At 36.9% G+C, this 24,433-nt stretch overlaps 1 protein-coding gene across 3 annotated transcripts in view; it reads right to left on the reverse strand.

Moving 5' to 3' along the window:
- The window catches only part of LOC123550942 (TPR repeat-containing protein DDB_G0287407-like), a 47,807-nt gene that overhangs the window by 18,743 nt on the left and 4,631 nt on the right, over positions 1–24,433 (reverse strand). For all 3 annotated transcript variants that reach the window (XM_045339447.2, XM_045339448.2, XM_045339449.2), the window contains exons 5-12: positions 19,144–19,254; positions 17,647–17,764; positions 14,513–14,608; positions 7,690–7,816; positions 7,096–7,212; positions 2,862–2,882; positions 1,892–2,010; positions 1,359–1,467 (exon numbers count right to left, since the gene is read on the reverse strand). In XM_045339447.2, coding sequence (XP_045195382.2) covers positions 1,359–1,467; positions 1,892–2,010; positions 2,862–2,882; positions 7,096–7,212; positions 7,690–7,816; positions 14,513–14,608; positions 17,647–17,764; positions 19,144–19,254 — 818 coding nt within the window. The remainder of the gene's footprint in view (positions 1–1,358; positions 1,468–1,891; positions 2,011–2,861; positions 2,883–7,095; positions 7,213–7,689; positions 7,817–14,512; positions 14,609–17,646; positions 17,765–19,143; positions 19,255–24,433) is intronic.

The following is a 24,433-nucleotide window of genomic DNA, read 5'->3' on the forward strand; positions in this document are numbered from 1 at the left end:
AATGGATCTCAGGGTTGTGAGTCTGATCCCCAGGTAGTGTGTATGTGCTCTTAGAGGATATGAAAAAGACATTGTGTCACCGCTGATTCTTGCGGGGAAGTTGGCAGTTACTTGCTGGGACTGGTTTGCGCTAGTAAATAATCCAGAAACATTGGTTAGGTAAACTGTTCACCATTTCATAACTGAAAAAAAAACCCCAAAAAGTTCAATTCTACCGGACAATAATTCAGACACCAATTATTGTTGTTTTCATATAATAGCAGAATTGGATACTTAAAGAATATCAATACAGAATCTTTTCTTTTAAATTTGTCTGCAGGTATAAATGCAAATATAGTATGAAACTATAGCATTAAAAATTCCTAAATCTCAACACTAGTATATTACAATTATGTCACTAATGTCACTTTTTTTCTCATCCAGAAAAATCCACTAAATTCAGCACATCAGCAACTCAGTTGTCATTATAGTAGAACTGGTCTTTTTGACACACATTCAATGCAATGAATATAATATAGAGCCGCATCAAGAGAAAACCAACATAGTAGGTTTGCAACCAGCAAGGATCCAGAACAGCTTGCGCATCCGTGCAGTCTGGTTTAAATCAATGCTGTTCGCTAATGGTTTCTCTAATTGTAATAGGCTTTGAAAGCGGACAGCATGGATCCTGACCAGACTGGGTGGATGCGCAGGCTTGTCTGGATCCATGCAGGTCGCAAATGCACTATGTTGGTTTTCTCATGGCTCATATGTGTATAATTACACAAATATAATCATGAACTTACCCAAAGAGTGGTCTTGTTTCATGAACTTATACAAAGTGTGATCTTGTTTCATGAACTTACCCAAAGAGTGGTCTTATTTCATGAACTTACCCAAAGAGTGGTCTTATTTCATGAACTTACCCAAAGAGTGGTCTTATTTCATGAACTTACCCAAAGAGTGGTCTTGTTTCACGAACTTATCTGTACAGTGATCTTGTTTGAGGAAAAAACAAGCTGAATGTCACGTTCTAGGAAGAGTGGTCTTACTTCAGGAACTTACCTGTAGAGTGGTCTTGTTTCAGGATCTTTCAAGCTGAATAGTCATGTTAAAGATACTGGCCTGTAAAGTGGTCTTGTTATCAAATCTTTCATGCTGAATAGTAATGTTTAAAGATACTGGCCTGTAAAGTGGTCTTGTTATCAAATCTTTCATGCTGAATAGTAATGTTTAAAGATACTGGCCTGTAAAGTGGTCTTGTTATCAAATCTTTCATGCTGAATAGTAATGTTTAAAGTACTTACCTGTAGAGTGGTCTTGTAGAGTGGTCATGTAATAGGATCTTTCATGCTGAATAGTCATGTTTAAATAATTACCTGTAGAGTGGTCTTGTTTCAGGAAAGCTGCTAGTCTCTGCATCAACAGCGAGGCATTCTGGGAGTTACCACTACTTCCACAGAAATGGTAAAACACATCCATACCATTCTGAAATGTAAGATGTCAAATTTCTAAGAAATTTTAACATTTGTCAAACAATGCTCTTAATTCACTTCTGACAGTCAAGAAAATAAATGAGCCGTGCCATGAGAAAACCAACATAGTGGGTTTGCGACCAGCATGGATCCAGACCAGCCTGTACATCCCTAATGGCTGTAGGCTTTAAAAGCGAACAGCATGGATCCTGACCAGACTGCGCGGATGCGCAGGCTGGTCTGGATCCATGCTGGTTGCAAACCCACTATGTTGGTTTTCTCATGGCACGGCTCAAATAATGTTTATTAGTAAGGTACATTTATGGTATATTTGATAAGTGCATAGTTTAACTCCACAGAACATATTTTCCTTTGCATATTGCATACTTTATGGATAAACAAACATTGAACATTTGCAGCAATATAATTATACTTACCCTAACAGCTTGATGTGCAATGAATGCTAACAAAGTTGTCTTTCCATAACCTGATTCACCAGACAAACGCAGGAGGGCATTATCACAGTCAGTGAAGTCATGCCAGAACTCTACATCTCCTGGAGTAAGAATGATGTGTTAGCATGTTGCAACAGAATGATGACAAATAGTTCTGCCTAATGTCTATGTCTAATCATAAAACAAAGACTTCCATCTCTATTTAACCAACAATCTCTTACAGACAGTCACTAAGTTAAACTAGAAAAGTGCAGCGAAAAGTTTTGTACATAATTTTAAAGAACTCTGCAGTTGGTATTAGAAACTCTTCACCCAGTCAAAATCAATTCTTGATGATACATTTAGAAAAAATTATTTAACCATAAAACCCGCACCAAACCTGTAACTGGGCTTGCTACTGATCATTCAGTATAAAAACTTCATAGGATGATTGTCCAGTTAGTAGATGACCCCTTGTCTTGAGATCGGCAGGACAAAGTAACCTCATGGCTGAATTAGGGACAGGCAACCATGGGGTGCACATCTGGTTTACAAACAGCTCTGATTCAAAAACGACCTTTATAAAGGAATATTACTCTGCAGATGAAAAGCTGAGAGGAAATTGTCACAGACATTCCTACTAAGGCTTCATACTTATCATTTCTTTTAAGTTTCATTGAAATTCAGCCGTACGTTTGCGCTAGCCATGGATAACCTCAACGCAGATGTATGGACAAATAGAAAGTGAAAGTAAAATCAATAATAATCTTGAACCAGATATTAAACATTTCCCAAAATATTCCTGATAATATGTGGAAAACTTTCATGGTTCAAACCATATTAGAATTTTTTATTACAAGTTTTAATACTAACTTAAGATTAAGCAAAAACAAAATGTTTTAAAAGAATACTTACATTAATAAGTATATGATTTACAAAAAACATTCAACAATGTAACAATAAAAAAACTTACTTGAAAATGGTTTACTTGTCTCTGAAAGAGAAAAAACAAAACATAAAATTATATCTTACATGATTTTCAGATTAAATTCTAAACTTTCATTTTTTCTGAATAAAGGGAGCATAAACCTAACCATTTGGTTGTGTGTGGTTGTGTATGGGCATGCTTGTGTGGTTGCGTATGGGCATGCTTGTGTGTTTGCGTATGGGCATGCTTGTGTGTTTGCGTATGGGCATGCTTGTGTGTTTGCGTATGGGCATGCTTGTGTGGTTGCGTATGGGCATGCTTGTGTGGTTGCGTATGGGCATGCTTGTGTGTTTGCGTATGGGCATGCTTGTGTGTTTGCATTTGGGCATGCTTGTGTGGTTGCGTATGGGCATGCTTGTGTGGTTGCATATGGGCATGCTTGTGTGGTTGCATATGGGCATGCTTGTGTGTTTGTGTATGGGCATGCTTGTGTGTTTCCTTACAGACAATGCAGTCTTTGTAGTCTGTCAAAAGAAAACAGCCGCACCATGAGAAAACCAACATAGTGCGTTTGCGACCAGCATGGATCCAGACCAACCTGCGCATCCACACAGTTTGGTCAGGATCCATGCTGTTCGCTAACGGTTTCTCTAATTGCAATAGGCTTTGAAAGCAAACAGCATGGATCCTGACCAGACTGCATGGATGCGCAGGCTGGTCTGGATATATACTGGTCTCAAACGCACAATATATGTTGGTTTTCTCATGGTGTGGATCATAAACTTGTTTCTTTGTCTTGTTGGGTTTCGAGTCACACTCACACAACATAGGGCAACTTTTACAGCTTTTGATCACAGGTGCCTCTAAAGGTATTTTTCTGGCATTGGCATGTCCTTCTGTAAGCCAGCTGAAAGACTCTCTCAAATGAAGAATTCTACATCCAAAGTCAATTTTGAAAACAACTCTGGTTATGTTTTAGTCACACTTCACCGTAAAGCTTTAACAGACGCCAAACGTATTGAAAAATTGTGGCAAAAAGTTATCCGGTGATGAAAGGCATCCCATGCTGCTTCTCAGTGCTCTAGTGATCGGTGTATGGGGCGAATCATATGCAAAATGACCGCAAGATTAACGCACATAGATAGAATGAACAACATTCAATTAACAGATAAACCCGTACCATTAACGGATTTGTACTGCATAAAACGTAAGCACAACGCATGAGAAACTGACAAAACGTTCTTGTCAGTCATCGTTCACTGAAGATACATTACATATGTTGCATGTAAGGCAGTACTCACAGTCCGGCCGTGAATCATGTCCACCGGACAAGAACAGATGGGAACTGGACAAGTTCAGAACAGGGAACGCACAAGTAACAAACTAAATGCATATCAGCGCATTGCTACCGTACATCTAATGGACAACTTTGTTCGGTGGTGTACGTTCTAAATTTTGAACATGCTCAAAACCTTCCGTCGGATGGAATGGAAGTGGCCTGACAAGGAGCACAGGCGCCACATGAGAAATGAGAAAGAAAATTAATGCATGTGAACGGACATGAACGGACTGAAAATTGTTTTAAACGTTGGACGTCCGTTAACGCTATATGGTGTAGTGTGACTGAGACTTTAGGGAAAAATGATTAAAAGTCAGCATCTCTAATTAGAAGAGAAATCTACCATTACTGGTAATATTTTTCATTATGATTCTAACAGCAATCTACAAGTAAATACAAGTAAAATTACTATGTTTGCCAAGAGAATACAACAATTTTTTTATTTTTTCATATTTTTACAAATTTATGCTGATGATAATTACCTTTAGAATTTCTAAGTACATGTACTTATAGGCCAAATTGAAAAATTAAATATAAATTTTAAAGCAGACCTGCTTATTTGAAAAACTGAAAGTAAGAGGGTAAACTTCATTTATCTGAGCCCCCTTACAGAAGCAAGCCTCTGTGGCGTACATGCTGCGTATTTGCTGTGTATATGCTGCGAACACAGTAGTACGCCAGAGGAGTACATTTTACATACACCGCATGCCGCGTACTATTTCGACGAGTACACAGCATGTACGCAGGAGGTCACTAGTACACTTCAAGTACGCAGCACAGACTCTGAAAATTTAAGGAGTACACTGCATGTACGCAGTAGGGACTTGTACAAGAAAATAGTACACTGCATGTACACCGCAGATACTTCGAAATTTATAACACTTATATTTAGTTGCATTAAAGTTGTTTCCCCTTGATGCAGTTACGCCATTTTCTTCAGATGTTTACCAAATTACATGCTACAAAAATTGATTTATTTCATTGAAAAGTGGATGAAGAAAAGCATACTAATTTATTTGATAACATCAGTCTACATTATTTTGGTAAGGGTAAATACTTATTGATGCATGTCACTTATCTTTTTTCTGTTTTTTTCTGTCCAAATGATCAGCATTTGCATAAGAAAGTTGGTGGGGTAAGGAATTTACATTATCACAGCAGTTTCCCCACAAGAGTACACAGCATGTATGCAGCAGGAGTACACAGCATGTACGCCGCAGGACTCGGGCCAGGAGTACAAAGCATGTACGCCGCAGGAGTACACAGCATGTACGCCGCAGGGGTAGTACACCACAGGCTCATTTGCATGTGAAAAGTGTATGTGCCGCGTACATGCTGCGTACTATTTCCCGCATACTAAATTCCTCCAGCGTACATCCTGTGTACTATGTAGTCCACAGCATGTACGCAGCAAGTAGTACGCGGCAGAGCTCATTTGCATGTCAAAAGTGTACTACAAACATACTATCGGTGTATGTGCGGTGTATATCCTGCGTACTATTTAAAGCCCTTGATTTCAGTACACATCATGTACGCATCATATACGCTGTATGTACACAGCAAGAGTACGCAGCAGGCCTTTTTCTTCTGTAAGGGCCATGCCATGAGAAAACCAACATAGTGCATTTGCGAACAGCATGGACCAGCCTTCACGCAGTCTGGTCAGGATCCATGCTGTTCGCTAATGGTTTCTCTAACTGCAATAGGCTTTGAAAGCGAACAGCATGGATCCTACCCAGACTGCGTGAAGGCTGGTCCATGCTGTTCGCAAATGCAGTGTTGGTTTTCTCATGGTGTGGCTCACCTGTAGAATAATTCAGTGCAGATTGGGTAACAGAAGAGTAAATCAAAGGCAATCATTTTGGAGTTAACCCTTAATTACCCTGCTTAATTTCTATAATGAACTTGTCCATCTTTCACTTTGGACAGTACCACTGGCTGTTAAAAGGGGTGCTTGTAACCAAAAAGATACTGACTGAATGGCAAACAGTGTAGATCTTGATCAAACTGCATGAATATGCAGGCTGATAAAGTTCCACACTGGTCGCAATGGCAGAATCAATCGTGTCCAGCATGATAAGGGTTAATTGATAAAACAAGCAAACATTTCTATCTTTCTGATGATTGAATATTTGAGCAAAAACGTGAAAGCCCCAGAACTGTTCATAATGCCAGTTTGAAATTTGTGCATCTCTTTTATTATGGGCAAATAATATTATTTCAAAATTAAGCACGCAAATATACATACTTCATTTAACCAAATGAAAGACAGTTTGTAAATTTATGACAGTGGCAAGTTTGCTTAAAATATGCATGAAAGCTACATGTAGTAGAAATTTCTCTTTATCAAAATTGTGATTTTTCTATGGACTCCCATTATAAAAACATTAGACTGGCTGACCCATCCCTATATATGCTTGCTCTGTCATATTTCTCATATATTATATAAGTTTCTTCATTAACAGCAGAAGTAACTTCAGCAGGTTGTTTCTATTATGACCCCCACCCCCCTCACGGCTCCAAACATAGATTAAGGCCCCCCCTCGGCTCCAAACATAGATTAAGCCCATCAGATAAAAATGTGCTACCTTAGAGGCTTAAAATTTACTTATAAAATGTTTGTAGTATTTATAAAGAAAATGACCATGCAGCTAGGAAGCCATGCCATTAAAAAAATGATTTAAGTCCATATTCCTCAAATAAGTCTAGCAAAAAATCAAGCACACCTGACTTTATCCTTCTTATGTGACAAAGTTTCTTAGTGCATCTTGATATTCTGAAAAAATGCAATTTAATGATCTTTTTTACATTGCATAAACTATTCTGACAGAATTATGCTGTACTTCCTTAAATGCTAATCCATTCTAGATTTCACTAATATATATGAATTGTTAATTCAATAAAGAAATAGAGAAAAAAATATTCTAAATATTTAGTTACTTCCAGCTACGAGATCCTGATCATTATGTCCCTGTAGAAAGGACAAAATCTGCTCAGCTTCCTGTTTACGTCCAAGCATGCTACCTGCTAATTCCTCCACAAACTTCTTCTGACTGGCTGCAAAAACAGAAACATAGTTTAGCAAACTCATTTGAAGGCTATCCAGCCAGCCATTACAAAAAAAAGTCGGAGAAAAATACGAAGAAATTAGGAAATTTGACGAAAAAGGTAGAAGTTTAATATGTAAACTTGAAACTTTGATAAAAACAGCTTTTGGGACAAAAAAGGGCTTTTGCACTGGAATCAACAACATTTTCACTATGCATTTTTTCAGCTCAGATAGAACCATAGACTTTTAACAAATCAACTCGATGACTTCCTCATATAAAAGTATTTTGCCCTTTGTCAGGTTCTTATAGTGATGCACGGCAAGTCAGTCAGCAACCTTAACAAGTCAGCAAAAAAGGCCCTCATAGTCTGACTATCATTTGTGAACCGAAACCTACTCTGACTTGAGAATGATACAAATGGCCTTCAACCTCACTATAGGGAAGTTAAGTAAGTTCATATATTAGATAAAAACTTTCAACTCACCATTTTCTATAAGAACTTTGGAATCCTGTACCTGGACACACTCTCTGTTGGGGAATGTTCTTGTAATGGCTGCTTTGAAAAACTTTAAGACTTGATCACAGAAGTCTTCTAATCCAGTGATATTCACCTGGAAACATAATCATAGTTTTAGCTTGTTAAAAAGTGATGAGCACATACAGACAGGCAACCAAAATGAGGTAAATTTTAAAATGGTTTTGGTATAACGTTAAAAATGAAAGATAAAGTATATAACGATTGTAGACATACATTATAATAATCCTGGCCTCATGTCATGTGCTATGACAAATACAATGTTTTCTTATACTTTGAACACTCATCATAATGGGGCCCTAAAATCAAAGGCAAAATACTACATAAGCTATTATAGAATATTTGCTAAAATTTCTAATTCAGAAGTGACGTCCAAATCATATCAAATTAACGAAAATAAAATTAATCATCATTATCAAATATTTCAATTTTATCATCAAATAACATATTAATTAAATATTTGAAATTTCTAATTTGATCACTCCATCTAAAAGTGGGACATTTACAAGTGAATAAACAAACAATTTTCCACTGTGCATGGGAAATGACACATGACTGTTTAGTATTTATTTACAAATATCACTTGAATTTGATCACAGAGAAGCAGGAAAGAGTGTTGTTGTGATACAAATAAAAATTTTCAGTTCTGAGAATGTGATTTCTCTAAGAGCAGCTCATATGTTTAGCCATAAATAACCTTTATCAAGTTTAAGCTAATTTACAAAATAAAAATATAAAATATCAATGTGGGCACCTGAAATGCCTAATTGGTATTTTAACAAATAATTAAAAACAGTTTTGTATTTCTGTTTTGAAGCCAATGACATTTATAGTGACACTCCAACATCACCTTATAGGCACCTTAAACAGCCTGTTTGCATATCAACAAACAGTTTCATATTGCTATTCTTTTACAATAGCACTCCAACTTTATTTTTACCAATATTATTGGTACATTTAATAGCCTCTTGGAATATTAACAAGAGCTGTCGGAGGACAGCAACGCTCGACTATTCAACAGCCTTGTCAACTGAATGAATACAAAAGTCGAAAAAGGAGCATAATTTTGTAAAAATGCAAAACAGGGTTATGGAACCTGCAAAGTGCGTATCAGCTCATGACAGTGGACAAATGTGTGAAGTTTCAATCCATTCCCATTAGTGTGTACTGAGATACCAGCTTACATATAAGAATTTAACCAAAAACTGCTAAGTTGAAAAAGGGGCATAATTTTGTAAATATGCAAAGTAGAGTTATTGAACCTTTGCACTGCATGTCATATCATGACAGTGAACAAGTGTGTTAAGTTTCAATCCTTTCCCATTAGTGGATACTGCGATACCAGCTTACATACAAAAACTTAACCAAAAGCTGTCGAAAGAAAGTCGAAAAAGGGGCATAATTTTGAAACAAGAGGGCCATGAAGGCCCTGTAACGCTAACCTGACCTATTGACCTAAAAATCATCAAGATTAACACTCTGACCAAGTGTCATTAAGATATGGTCATAAATGTGGCCTCTACAGTGTTAAATAGCTTTTCCTCTGATTTGACCCGGTGACCTAGTTTTTGACCCCATATGACCCAGATTCAAACTTGACCTAAAGATCATCAAGATTAACATTCTGACTACCGGTAAGTTTCATGAAGATACAGTCATAAATGTAGCCTCTACAGTGTTAACAAGCTTTTCCTTTGATTTGACCTAGTTTTTGACCCCGCCTGACCCAGATTCGAACTTGACCTAAAGATCATCAAGAATAACATTTTGAATAAGTTTCATGAAGATAGAGTCATAAATGTGGCCTCTAGAATGTTAACAAGCTTTTCCTTTGATTTGACCTAGTGACCTAGTTTTTGACCCCACCTGACCCAGATTTGAACTTGACCTATAGATCATCAAGCTTAACATTCTGACCAAGATTCATTAAGATATGATCATAAATGTGGCCTCTACAGTGTAAACTAGCTTTTCCTTTGATTTGACCTGGTGACCTAGTTTTTGATCCTACATGACCATTGTTCAAACTGGATCTTGAGTTCATCAAGATCAACATTCTGACCAAGTTTCATGAAGATATAGTCATAAATGTGGCCTCTAGAGTGTTAACAAGCTTTTCCTTTGATTTGACCTGGTGACCTAGTTTTTGATCCCAGATGACCCAATATCAAACCGGTCCAAGACTTTATTGAGGGTAACATTCTGACCAAGTTTGATTAAGATTGGGCCCAAATTGTGACCTCTAGAGTGTTAACAAGCTTTTTATCTGATTTGACCCGGTGACCTATTTTTTGACCCTAGATGACCCAATATCAAACTCGTCCCAGATTTTATTGAGGGTAACATTCTGACCAAGTTTCATTAAGATTGGGCCAAATATGTGACCTCTGGAGTGTTAAAGAGCTTTTCCTTTGATTTGACCTGGTGACCTAGTTTTTGACCCCAGATGACCCAACATCCAACTCGTCCAAGATTTAATTGAGGGTAACATTCTGACCAAGTTTCATTAAGATTGGGCCAAAATTGTGACCTCTAGAGTGTTAACAGTCAAATTGTTGACGACGCCAATGCCGCCAAAGCCGACGCCGATGGACGACGGACACAGGGCGATCACAAAAGCTCACCTTGAGCACTTTGTGCTCAGGTGAGCTAAAAATGGAAAGTAGACTTATGGGACCTCTGCAATGTAAGTCAGTTTATCACAGTGAATAAGTGTGTGAAGCTTCAATCCATTCCCACAAGTGGTTACTGAGATACCAGCTTACATACAAAAACTTAACCAAATCGGGACGCGGACGCTGACGCATGGGCGAGTCCAATAGCTCTACTATTCTATGAATAGTCGAGCTAAAAATCAGTTTCATATTTCTGTTTTAAAACCACTGACATTTCACACACTTGTTTAAAGAGACTTATGAAAAAAAGATTTATTTTTCTACTCCTATTAGAGTTCAACAAATCAGTGTTCTTTATCCAAAGCTATTGGCAAAATTTTGATTCATGTCTTCCTCAAAATTATGTTTCCCCTGATTTTGTCAAAACATTTCTCTCAAAATATTTTATGAATAATTTTTTACATATTTCAGACAAAACTGTTATAACAGTAAGTAAACCTAAACATCTGAAACAAAATTTAGTCATTATGGATTTTTTTATTGTTGAGTTACAGACTTGACAGGAAAAAAGCCCTTTTGGCCTTTGACTTCAAAGTGTGAGCTTGACCTTGCAGCTAAGGACTCAGGTATTGCCCACAACACATTGTTTCATCAAGGGGAATATTTGTGCAAACTGATATTCAAATCCTGTTTTGCATGACCAAGTTACTGACCAGACAGGAAAAAGTCACATTGACCTTTGATCTCAAAGTGTGACCTTGACCTTTAAGCTAGGGTTCTGGGTGTTGTGCAGGACATGTAGTCTAATCATGGGGAACATTTATGCCAAGTAATATTAAAATCCCTTAATGGATGGCAGAGTTCTTGACCAGACAGGAAAAATGCCCTGTTGACCTTTGACCTCCAATTGTGACCTTGACCTTTGAGCAAGGGGTCCGGGATTTGCGCATGACATGTCGTCTCATCATGGGGAACATTTTTGCCAAGTGATATTAAAATCCCTTCATGAATGACCGAGTTATGGACCGGACATGAAACAGACCCTGTTCATGCTATGTAAACATCTGACTGCCAAGTGTGACCTTGACCTTTGAGCTAGGGGTCTGAAAGTTGTGCATGGCACATCGACTTATTATGAGGTATATTTGTGCCAAGTAATATTAAAATCCCTTCATGGATGGCATAGTTATGGACCAGACAGGAAAAAAGCCCTATTGACCTTTGACCTGCAACTGTGACCTTGACCTGTAAGGTAGGGGTCCGGGTTTTGCGTATGACATGTCGTCTCATTTTGGGGAACATTTGTGCCACGTAATAATAAAATCCCTTCATGGGTGACAGAGTTATGGACCGGACACAAAATTGCAGACGGACGGACAGAATGACGGACGGAAAAGCGCATTCCTATAGTCCCCGAAACTGGTTTTCAACCAGTAGGGGACTAACAAGACACATATGCCTCCCATTAAGGCCTGTTAAAGGCAACTTGATAATTTTGTATACTGTGACCTTGACCTTTAACCAAATGACCTCAAAAACACTAAGTGTCATCTACTGAATTCAGGCAACTATAATTTCCAATAGGGATCTTACTCTATTAAATGGGTCTTTTTGTTTCTTATATCTCTAACAGAATATATGAAAACTGAGAAATGTCATAAAATGTTGCTCATATGTGACTGACTACCTTTAAACAATTTTTTTCAAGTATGACAGTCAATAAACAAGAGGACCATGATGGTCCTGAATCGCTCACCTCTTCCCACATGACCCAGTTTTGAGTATGACGTCGTTTTTTCTATTATTTGACATAGTGACCTAGTTTTTGAGCTCATGTGACCCAGTTTTGAACTTGACCTAGATATTATCAAGATAAAAATTCTGACCAATTTTCATGAAGATCCATTGAAAAATATGGTCTCTAGAGAGGTCACAAGGTTTTTCTATTATTTGACCAATGGACCTAGTTTTCGAAGGTACATGACCCTGTTTTAAACTTTACCTAGATATCATCAAGGTGAACATTCTCACTAATTTTCATGAAGATCTCATGAAAAATATGGCCTCTAGAGAGGTCACAAGGTTTTTCTATTTTTATACCTACTGACCTAGTTTTTGACTGCACGTGACCCAGTTTCGAAACTGATCTAGATATCATCAAGGTGAACATTCAGATCAATTTTCATGAAGATCTATTGAAAAATATGGCCTCTACAGAAGTCAAAAGATTTAAATAATTTTAGACCTACTGACCTAGTTTTTGACCGCAGTTGACCCAGTTTCAAACTTGACCTAGATAACATCAAGATGAACATTCAGACCAACTTTCATACAGATCCCATGAAAAGTATGGCCTCTACAGAAGTCACAAGGTTTTTTTATTATTTGACCTTCTGACCTAGTTTTTTAAGGCACGTGACCCAGTTTCAAAACTGACCTAGATATCATCAAGGTGAACATTCTGACCAATTTTTATGGAGATCCATTCACAAGTATGGCCTCTAGAGAGGTCACAAGGTTTTTCTATTTTTAGACCTACTGACCTAGTTTTTGACCGCACATGACCCTGTTTCGAACTTGACCTAGATATCATCAAGATGAACATTCAGACCAATTTTCATACAGATCCAATGAAAAATATGGCCTTTAGAGAGGTCACAAGGTTTTTCTATTATTTGACCTACTGACCTAGTTTTTGATGGCACGTAACCCACTTTCGAACTTGACCTAGATATCATCAAGATGAACATTCAGACCAACATTCATACAGATCCCATGAAAAATATGGCCTCTAGAGAGGTCACAAGGTTTTTCTATTATTTGACCTACTGACCTAGTTTTTGATGGCACGTGACCCACTTTCGAACTTGACCTAGATATCATCAAGGTGAACGTTCTGACCAATTTTGATGAAGATGTCATGAAATATATGGCCTCTAGAGAGGTCGCAAGGTTTTTCTATCTTTAGACCTACTGACCTAGATTTTGAAAGCACGTGACCCAGTTTCGAACTTGACCTAGATATCATCAAGATGAACATTCAGACTAACTTTCATACAGATCCCATGAAAAATATGGCCTTAGAGAGGTCACAAGGTTTTTCTATTATTTGACCTACTGACCTAGTTTTTGACGGCACGTGACCGAGTTTCGAACTTGACCTAGATATCATCAAGGTGAACGTTCTGACTGATTTTCATGAAGTTCTTTTGAAATATATGGCCTCTAGAGAGGTCACAAGGTTTTTCTATTTTTAGACCTACTGACCTAGTTTTTGATGACACGTGACCCAGTTTCGAATTTGACCTAGATATCATCAAGGTGAACATTCTGACCAATTTTCATGAAGATCTTGTGAAATATATGGCCTCTAGAGAGGTCACAAGGTTTTTCTATTTTTAGACCTACTGACCTAGTTTTTGACCGCACGTGACCCAGTTTCGAACTTGACCTAGATATCATCAAGATGAACATTCTGACCAACTTTCATAAAGATCCCATGAAAAATGTGACCTCTAGAGTGGTCACAAGCAAACGTTTACGGACGGACGCACGGACGCACGAACAGACGGACGGACGATGGACGACGGACACCGCGCGATCACAAAAGCTCACCTTGTCACTTTGTGACAGGTGAGCTAAAAATATACTTTCATCATTACTGATCTTATACATCACATCAAATTCACAGCAGATCGCAAAATGTGATTAGCACTAAAGGAAACTGAAATATTTATGAATATTTTGTGAGTTAATGAAATTAACCTTGTCCGATGGTTGTAGGTTTACAAACTTGATGGAACTTACAACAAAATTTGCGGTTATAGCATGGTCAAAAAGTGAACATATATTTATCAGATTTTACCAGAACCATTATATTTTTATTAATTCATATGGAGTTATTGTAATTATAATCAAACCAGTCTTGCGCATGGTTTTTCCAGTTTTGCATTCTAAATCTCTTAATAAGACACAAAATTGGTGCAGCTGTTCCCAAAACTTTTATGTAAGATCATCAACTGATGGTGTTTTACAGCTTTCAGTTATAAAAAAAACATCTTCTGTTAGCCAAAGGGAAGTAAACCTTAAGTCCCAAGAAACCAGTACAGAACAAAGGTTATGTCCCTTCGTTTAATACCCGTCTAAAAATATTTTACCATTTCTTTGTCATGCAGTTTAACCGTTCCCTCTGCATTGCACGAGTACTCGTGCATTTGCTCAGGAAATCTTGACTGTAGCCATGTCTTCAGTTGCTGGAAAACAAACAATAAATAATGCCTGTTAATTAAATCCAGCTAGTTCACCTTTATCGTATTTATTCATTTGATAGGGAGGTTTCAAAATCATTTTACTTTTATTTCTACTTGGAAGAGAATTTCATTGAATTATTTATATAGGTCAGTGTATGTCAGACTTTTTCCTGCCATTAATTAATATTAAATGGAATCTAAATTGGTACTTAACTTAAAATACCTGAAGCAATTTATACAATTATTACATAGAACTGAATGACAGACTAAATGGAATCCAGATTTCAAACCTATAAACCTGTAGAGTAAACAAGTATTTAAAGTCTGAAAAAAATTACAGCAGGGTTTATGAATGTCTGAAAATAGTTAAAACAAGAATAATTAAGGTTCGAGTATTTCCAGTTTTTATAGGCAGAAAAAAAAGACTAATTTGATGCGACAAATGAAATAAAAACTTGAATTTATAATGTTGTATGGACAGTTCAGGATAAACACATGCTGATTGTATCTGATGAGCAACCAAAGTGTTAAAACTTCAATAAAAGAGTAGCAATGACCAGGGCTCTGGAAATTTGCCGGTTTGTCGGTTTTGGACCAATTTTTGACTTTTCATACCGATTCGTTAAATGAAAAAATGAAAAAAATCGGCACGGTAAAAATGAAGAAAAAGTATAAATTTTGGTCTAAAATCTCAATACATGATCACTTGCCAAGCAGGAAACTGTTTATCACACCCTCAGATAATCAATAAACATGTCAGAATGGTCTGACTGTCACCTTGGTAATCGGTCCGAAATAAGCACTCACGTGGCACATCCTTTAATGTTTGCAGACAGCCGACTGCAATATATTAAACATTTTTGACTGGTTTCCAAAGGCTTATGACTGGATCCAAATGCTTTTGATGGGGACCCACTTCTTTTATTTAGACCATTTGCCAACAGATTGTTTTATTTCAAAAGGCTATGTTTGAAGACGGGTAAAAAGAATCAAATGGTCATTGCATTTAATTAGACATCACACAGGAAACCAATATAAATAATTTTTATAACTACTTGATTTGCAAAAATTACATGATTCATTTGGCAGTCCAGTTGAAACAAGTACAGAAGATCGTCTATGCAATCTGACTGTGTACAAAAAAAAATGGACTGGCCAACCCGAATGATAAAGAAAAACAGAGTTGGCAGACTGGCCAGTTTATCAAATCAGGTCTTAAAAAAAATTTCAAAATGAAATTTTGTTTACATCAGAAGAGAACATCCACGTAGATTGATCGGTACGATGATTAGGACGGCCAACCCACGTGATCTTTTGGTACCATATATACAGGAAATTCAATCTCAGCGTTCACTGAACATACACATTTGGACCATGGCAAAGTACTCTAAAAATAATGAGGATGCTTGGTAGTGACTATGTGTCAAGTAAACGTATTTTATAACAAGAGCTGTCGGAGGACAGCAACGCTCGACTATTCAACAGCCTTGTCAATTGAATGAATACAAAAGTTGAAAAAGGGGCATAACTTTGTAAAATGCAAAGTAGAGGTATTGAACCTCTGTACTGCATGTCATATCATGACAGTGAACAAGTGTGTGAAGTTTCAATCCTTTCCAATTTGTGGATACTGAGATACCAGCTTACATACAAAAACTTAACAAAAAACTGCTAAGTCAAAGGGGCATAATTTTGTAAAAATGCCAAGTAGAGTTATGGGACCTTCACAGTGCATGTTAGATCATGACAGTGAACAAGTGTGTGAAGTTTCAATCCATTCCAATTAGTGGATACTGAGATTTCAGATTACATACAAAAATTTAACCAAAAACTGCTAAGTCGAAAAAGGGGCATAATTTTGAAACAAAAGAGAGTAGAGTTATGGGACTTGCTTAGTGCATGTCAGATCATGATAGTGAACAAGTATGTGAAGTTTCAATCCATTCCCATTAGTAAGTACTGAGATACCAGCTTACATACAAAACCTTAACCAAAAATTTCTAAGTCGAAAAAGGGGCATAATTTTGTAAAAAAGCAAAATAGAGTTATGGAACCTGTGCAATGTAGATCAGTTCATCACAGTGAATAAGTGTGTGAAGTTTCAATCCATTCCCACAAGTGGTTACTGAGTTACCAGCTTACATACAAAACCTTAACCAAAAATTTCTAAGTCGAAAAAGGGGCATAATTTTGTAAAAAAGCAAAATAGAGTTATGGAACCTGTGCAATGTAAGTCAGTTTGTCACAGTGAATAAGTGTGTGAAGTTTCAATCCATTCCCACAAGTGGTTACTGAGATACCAGCTTACATACAAAACCTTAACCAAAATCGGGACGCGGACGCGGACGCAGACGCCGACGCCGACGCATGGGCGAGTGCAATAGCTCACTATTCTATGAATAGTCGAGCTAAAAATCCGTCAAATAATGAGGAAACATATCACAAAGTACCTGCCATGTAAATGGTACCGAAGTTACATGTGTTGGCTTTTAGACTAGTTAGGTACACGGTGCCAAGCAAACAATGCCTTGGCAATTTTATCCTTGCAAGTATTTTCTCGGAAAAACATCGAAATTTAAACAAAGTAACGATCACATATAACACTGAATGACAGTTTTCATTGTATGGTAACTCACGATTTTAAATGCATGACATACTAATTTCTTTACTCTATCACGTTTTTACAAATATAGTGTATTATGGTAATATGGTGGGTGGGGTAGCGCCGATGTCGTGATTTCGTTTCGGACCGGCTGAGTTTTCAATATTTCCGGAGCCCTGGCAATGACAATACCTCATAACTGTCAGGCATTATCATGTTTATGAAGTTCTTTTCTTTGCTAAATAAGAAAATCAAGTCTCTATGGATGTTACACGAAAATGTGTGCCAAAACTGAAATTCTCTTGGAGTCCCTCTGGTAATTATTTCCGGTACAGACTGACACTTGAGTAGAAACACTGATATTCTACAATGAAAGAATGTGACAAGCAAACCCTGGTTTGCATAGAAGCTGAGCTGCAGTAAGTATTTAATGCCTTACCTTGAGATGTTGGACCTGTAACTGATCTGTATCTTTATATCGAGACATCTGCTCCTCTGGAATGTCCTTGAGAATTGAACTGTCCCTCATCATGAATAAAGCATTTGGATTCTGCATCCTAATAAACAGATATCAACACTGTAGGAATAACACATGCTTTTTGTGTTATAACATCTACAGAATGTGAAAATTGGCAACTTTTTCATTATTCTGGTTTTCATTCTTATAGATTCTCTATATGATAAGACTAGCATTTTTCATGATTTAATTACTTTCCTTTTACATGGATCACAGTCCATAGTCATCAATTCAAATTTGGACTTAAGATTTTGAAATATGAAAGATCTTTCAGTGAAACTTCATCACTATAAATTTGCTCTAAACAAAATTATGGCAAATGGGATAACTGCTGTTCTCATGTCTAGGTTTTAGCCTCTAAATGTAGAAAAATGTGGGCCCCAATCATGACTAATTATGTGAGATATTTTTGTCATGCAGGCAATTTTAACCTATCACTAGGTTTCTCATTTTATCTGATACTGATGACAACTTCAAACCAATCACTAGAAATAAAACAAACCCAATAAGGCTTCTAAAACTTTGTTAAAATCTCTCCACTACTGTTTGAGCCAACATTTCTGTAACAAGGTTTAGCACAAAATTATGACTTTATTTTGTAGGCTCGTAATTATGTAGTATAATACATCATTCGACAGGTAACTAAGAATAGCAGCAGGATCTATCTGAATTTTTAAAATATCTTCTTTAATGTCTATTTTATGACCAAAATGTATTATTTTCCACTGTAAAAATTGGACAAAATCACCTTTTGATTTATTTTTTTTCTTAGGCTTTAAATATCTAGCACAGAAATATTGCTTTTATGCTATTTAAACTAAGATATATCCTGAAAGTTTGATAATCCATTCCTAAATAAAGTCAAAGTTACTTATTTTTAAAATTTTGGAGTCAAAAATGGTTGAAATTTACAATGGACAATAAATTCAAAACTAAACAAACTATTTTGAAAATTTAAAAAAGTTCCTATTGCCACCTTTAGAGTCCATTAGAATGATGAAGTATACCATCAATACATCACCTGAGTGCAAAAAGTGGATAACTGCATTGACTTAAAGAAGGACTTACCCACTTTTTGCGCTAAGGTGACAAATTATTATAGTATTATTTCATATTTAAAGAGAAACCAAGGAAAAACCCTGTTACAGAAAAGGTGGATCAAACAAAAGTGCTTCAATTTGTTGGCAGTTCTAAAGATACAGTCTAACCTCTGGTTATGACACCTCTAAAGAGCAAAAACTTTTCCACAAAGGCATACTGTCTTTCTCATTTGATAGAAAACTAAGTAACCACCCCTCAGGAGCAGCAATTATTTTATTGTAGCCTTCCCAGCGGCGTTCGCCCTTGAGAGGTTCAACTGTTGAAACTGTTCCATGCTGCAGCTGCATTGTTAATATATTCATACATTTAAGGTCTAACCTGTATGCACCATGCAGAACTTCCATAAAAGTTATAGAGGTATTTGGCACCCAGTGAAACCTCTTTCTTAGTGCCTCTGGTAAGTCATCTGAAGCTGGAATCCAGCCATACCTATAAACATATTTAACTAAATTATACATAATCTAAATACAACATTTAGCAATATTCATCAAATTATACATCATCTGATGACAGAATCCTGTCATTATCTAAGAATATACTTCATTTAAAAATGAAATCTATCCATGTCTATGAACATATTTCATTAAGTGATACAGGCATAGTGGTGAATAGTATTCTCTTGTGTTTCTCCTAATTACATGATTGAACTACTATATATAGACTTCTATTTGATGAATGATGAATTTATGTATCATATTCTACACCATCAGTTTTTGCAGAAAAAAATTACTTTATATTCCTTGTGTTATACATGTATTTTTCACTCATACTTGGCTTGAATTTTTTGTCAGTAAAACAAAGAAGTAAAACTAAAATCTTATAAAACAATTTGGTTGCTGTTACAATGGTCCATGCGATTGAAAGAAAGATTTTGTGAATTATTCAAAATCTCAGTCAATTTACACTTGAAGCACTTTTGATTTGAATAAAATGAAGAGCAATGCATAGCAGATCTGAGATGACATGCTCAGTGCCTGAAAACAAAACCATTTAAAAATCTCAGGCATATTACAGGGGCGTAGCCAGGATTTTGAGAAATGTTCGCAGTACGAGGCATGAAGTGCCGAGGGGGGAGAGTGTGGGAGGGGGTGTCCCCCTCCCACAGGTGGGGGTCCGGGCCTCCCCCGGGAAAATTTTGAAAAAAAGAACATGAAAAGACGCATTCTGGTGCATTTTAAGAAACGCATATAGCGAGATATAATGTTGTCAAAAAAGGAAATGATTAAAGTACAATAGGAGAGATCGCCCTGACGTCACGCATCAACACATGTTTATCTGGCGGTGGGCAAAACAAAATGTTTTTACATCGTTTGTGTATGGGATCGGAACTTTCAATTTAATATATAAAAGTTATCAATAAATTGCTTGTTTTATATTCTTTCCACTGATCAAAAAAAAAATTGATATCGTTTGTGTTTTAAGAAAGTTTAAGTTGTTAGAAAAACATATCACTTTTAACAAAAAAAAAACATGGACGCTCGGCGTCTGCCCACCGATCTTTGTCTTATCAGTTCTAAAAATAGAATATACAACGGATTTGTGTACAAACACGATCTCTCCTATTGTAGGAAAAAATACGTTTCGACCTCTCCAATAGGTCTCATCAGGCGGTGATGAGTACATAATTTGATCTCATAGATGTCCCCGCGACGTTTTTTTTTTTTGTTTTTTTTAGTGTTGTTTTTATTTTTTTTTTGTGTATTTTTATTAGTTTTGTATTTTTATTCAATTTTATACGGTTTTATGTAGACAGAAGTATTTTTCTTTTCACGTATAACCTGATCGATATCGATCTGGTGATTGCGATGGATATGCATCAGAGCGAGTCCAGTCAGCCGTTCTTCGGTCATCGTATTTCTTAGATAAGTTTTAAGGCGGCGAAGGCTACTAAATGATCTTTTAGCAGAGGCCATGGACACTGGCATTGTCAGGAGGATCTTCAGCACAACATGTATGTTTGGGTATAGTTGATATGTTTCATCAACTGCCTCTGCCAAGCCTTGTATGGGCGAATCTGCTGCAACTCTCTTCCAGACGTCAAGTTCAGTATCTATTGCCTGGCAATCTATGAACGGAGAATACTCCTGCTTGATATCGGCCCACATTTCGGGCGAAAGTTGCCGAAGTTTTGTTGGCAATAGATACTGAGCGTTCAGTCTTGTAGTCGAGAGGCACAGTCTGTCGTGCAGTTGGGACAAAAGGTGATCCATTAATGGTACAAACATATTCAACCTCCAATATTCCTTTGGGGTTTCTGCGGCTATGTTATTCCTGTGTTGTTGCCTTGCAGCAACTCGAGGCTGACAGACATTGATGTCATGCTCAGTTGCCAAGGCGACAGCCTTTTCCCAAAGTCCTCCAAAATACCCAATGTCATTGCGTTTCTCGGCCAGCAACCCATGAAGAACTTTAGCATGCTGTACTGCTTTGACCAAGTCACATTGAGGGTCTTGCATTGAATCCGTCAAAGGATTCAATGTATCTAAGGGACCGCTGACGCAACACAAAGCGACAACAAAGTCAAAAGACAGGACAGCTTTTTGAAGGCTTGACGCTGTAGACATAGCTTTGGTGTCCATGCCAACTTGAAGGTCAGTAAGTGTTTCTAGAATTGACTTGAAGTGGGTATAGAAAGCAATGATGCTTTCCGAGTGCTGAGACCACCGTGTTAGGCAGAACTTCTTTAAGGCTTCTTCGTCATCGTTATGAGAGCTATAAACTCCGAGACATTTCGGAGAAATTGTGATAAAAAACAATACATCTCCAACAACGGTAAACATCGACTGCACAAACGCTACCCTGCAAGCATGACATATTGCTAAGTTTAGACGGTGGTTGCGACAGTGAATACACTTTGCGTTTGGAAATTCTGCAGAAAATCTTGCCTGCAATCCACGGTGACAACCGGACATGTTCCCAGCACCGTCGTAACCTTAACGATAAAGTCTGGGTTCAGGTTGTGTTTGTGTATTTCATCTAGTAGCAACTGGTGTAGTGTTTCACCTGTTGTTTCTGTTGTCTGAACAAATGAAAGAAAATCCTCGTGGAGCACATGCTTCCCGGAACTCTGACGTTCAATATAACGCAGACAAAAAGCAAACTGTTCTGTATTGCTGACATCAGCAGATTCATCTGCAAGAATAGAAAAGTACCTCGCATCTTGGCAACGGTGCAGGATAGAGTCCGAAATCTGATTGCCGCATATATGTATGAATTCGTTTTGAATAGAGGGGCTTAAATACTGTGCATGTTTGGGAGAATTTGCTAGATGGTCGTGCAAATCACTGTCTACTTCAGCGCGATAATTTATCAAAGCTCTGAAGTTACTTTTTTCTTCTGTTTTGCCACGAAAGGCTATGTTTTGTTTTCCCAGCAAAACTATTGAAAACTGCGTAATGGGCGCTACGCCCTTGTATTATTTGAACACGTCAGATGCAAATTAAATGAAGAACACATCACAGTGAAATGCACTGAAAATTTAAAACCTTATACAGCAGACAGCATGATCGGGGAAATCAAACAATTGCACATTATTGTAACATCCTTGTCTGGCTATTTTCAAGTGTCACTCAAAATATATATTAGTGACATGCTTTAATGCAATATTATGTATATAAAGGACGACCAGTAAGAACACTCGGAATATTCATTGTTGTGTTTTTGTGTAAAATGATTTGGACAGAATTGTGTACTTGTGTATTATACAGCTACATACGCCCAACTCAAAAGCTGAAAATTTAATATGCTCAGTTTGAACTTTTAGATCAAACATCAAGCGTTGTAATCTTGAAAATTGTTTAAAATATCTTAACAGTGAAACCCTGCTTGCACAAGCATTTATGACTCGAGCACCTGGGTTCCCTAAAGCAATTCATGTGGTTCTTACATTTTCTATGTTTAAACCGCTTGAAGCCCTTGATAATTCAAGCATTTTGTTATACTGTATAATAAATTATTTTTTTGTTTGTTTATATTTTATTTTAACTTAGAAGATTACCTTCAGAGTTCTAATATATATGAATTCTTGTATCTGAGATTTAGAACCTGAACTAAAAGTGAAAGCATGTTTTAATTGTAGCTACATGATAGTTAATGACCTTTGTCAGAGATCAGTGACCTGAAGTTTACATATCCAGTATATAAAAGCTGATTAAAAATAAGAAGTCTGGAACCATGTTTGTACTTCAACTAATCAATTACATAACAAGAGGGCCAAGATGGCCCTAGGTCGCTCACCTAAGAAACACTCCATAACAGTGTAAAACATGTTTGACCTAGTGATTTCATGGAAACAAATACTCTGACCAATTTTCATTAAGATTGGACCAAAAAATTGGTCTCTTGCGATAAAACAAGCATTTTCTTAGATATGACCTAGTTTTTGACCCTAGATGACCCATGTTCAAACTCGACCTAGATTTTATCAAGGCAATCATTCTGACCAAAATTCATGAAGATCAACTGAAAAATACAGCCTCTATCACATACAGAAGTTTTTTCTTTGATTTGACCAAGTGACCTAGTTTTTGACCTCAGATGACCCATATTCAAATTCGACCTAGATTTCATTAAGGCAATCAACCTGACCAAATTTCATAAAAATCAATTGAAAAAAACAGTCTCTATCGCATACACAAGATTTTTCTTTAATTTGACCTAGTGACCTAGTTTTTGACCTCAGATAACCCATATTCAAAATCGACCTAGATTTCATCAAGGCAATCACTCTGACCAAATTTCATGAAGATCAATTGAAAAATACATCCTCTATTGCATACACAATGTTTTTCTTCGATTTGACTTAGTGACCTAGTTTTTGACCCCAGATGACCCATTTTTGAATTCGGCCTAGATTTTATCAAGGTAATCATTCTGGCTAAATTTCATGAAGATCAGTTGAAAAATACAGCCTCTATTGCATACACAAGGTTTTTCTTTGATTTGACCTAGTGACCTAGTTTTTGACCCCAGATGACCCATTTTCGAACTTGGTCTAAATTTCATCAAGGCAATCATTCTGACCAAAATTCATGAAGATCAATTGAAAAATACAGCCTCTATCGCATACACAAGGTTTTTCTTTGATTTGACCTAGTGACCTAGTTTTTGACCCGAGATGACCCATTTTCGAACTCGGCCTAGATTTCATCAAGGCAATCATTCTGACCAAAATTCATGAAGATCAATTGAAAAATACAGCCTCTATCGCATACACAAGGTTTTTCTTTGATTTGACCTAGTGACCTAGTTTTTGACCCAAGATGACCCATTTTCGAACTCGGCCTAGATTTCATCAAGGTTATCATTCTGATCAATATTCATGAAGAAGAATTGAAAAATACAGCCTCTATCGCATACACAAGGTTTTTCTTTGATTTGACCTAGTGACCTAGTTTTTGTCCCGAGATGACCCATTTTCAAACTCGGCCTAGATTTCATCAAAGAAATCATTCTGACCAATATTCATGAAGATTAAATGAAAAATACAGCCTCTATCGCATACACAAGGTTTTTCTTTGATTTGACCTAGTGACCTAGTTTTTGACCCGAGATGACCCATTTTCGAACTCGGCCTAGATTTCATCAAGGTTATCATTCTGACCAATAT

The sequence above is a fragment of the Mercenaria mercenaria genome, chromosome 4, assembly GCF_021730395.1.
Source record: "Mercenaria mercenaria strain notata chromosome 4, MADL_Memer_1, whole genome shotgun sequence".
Classification (NCBI taxonomy): Eukaryota; Metazoa; Mollusca; class Bivalvia; order Venerida; family Veneridae; genus Mercenaria; species Mercenaria mercenaria.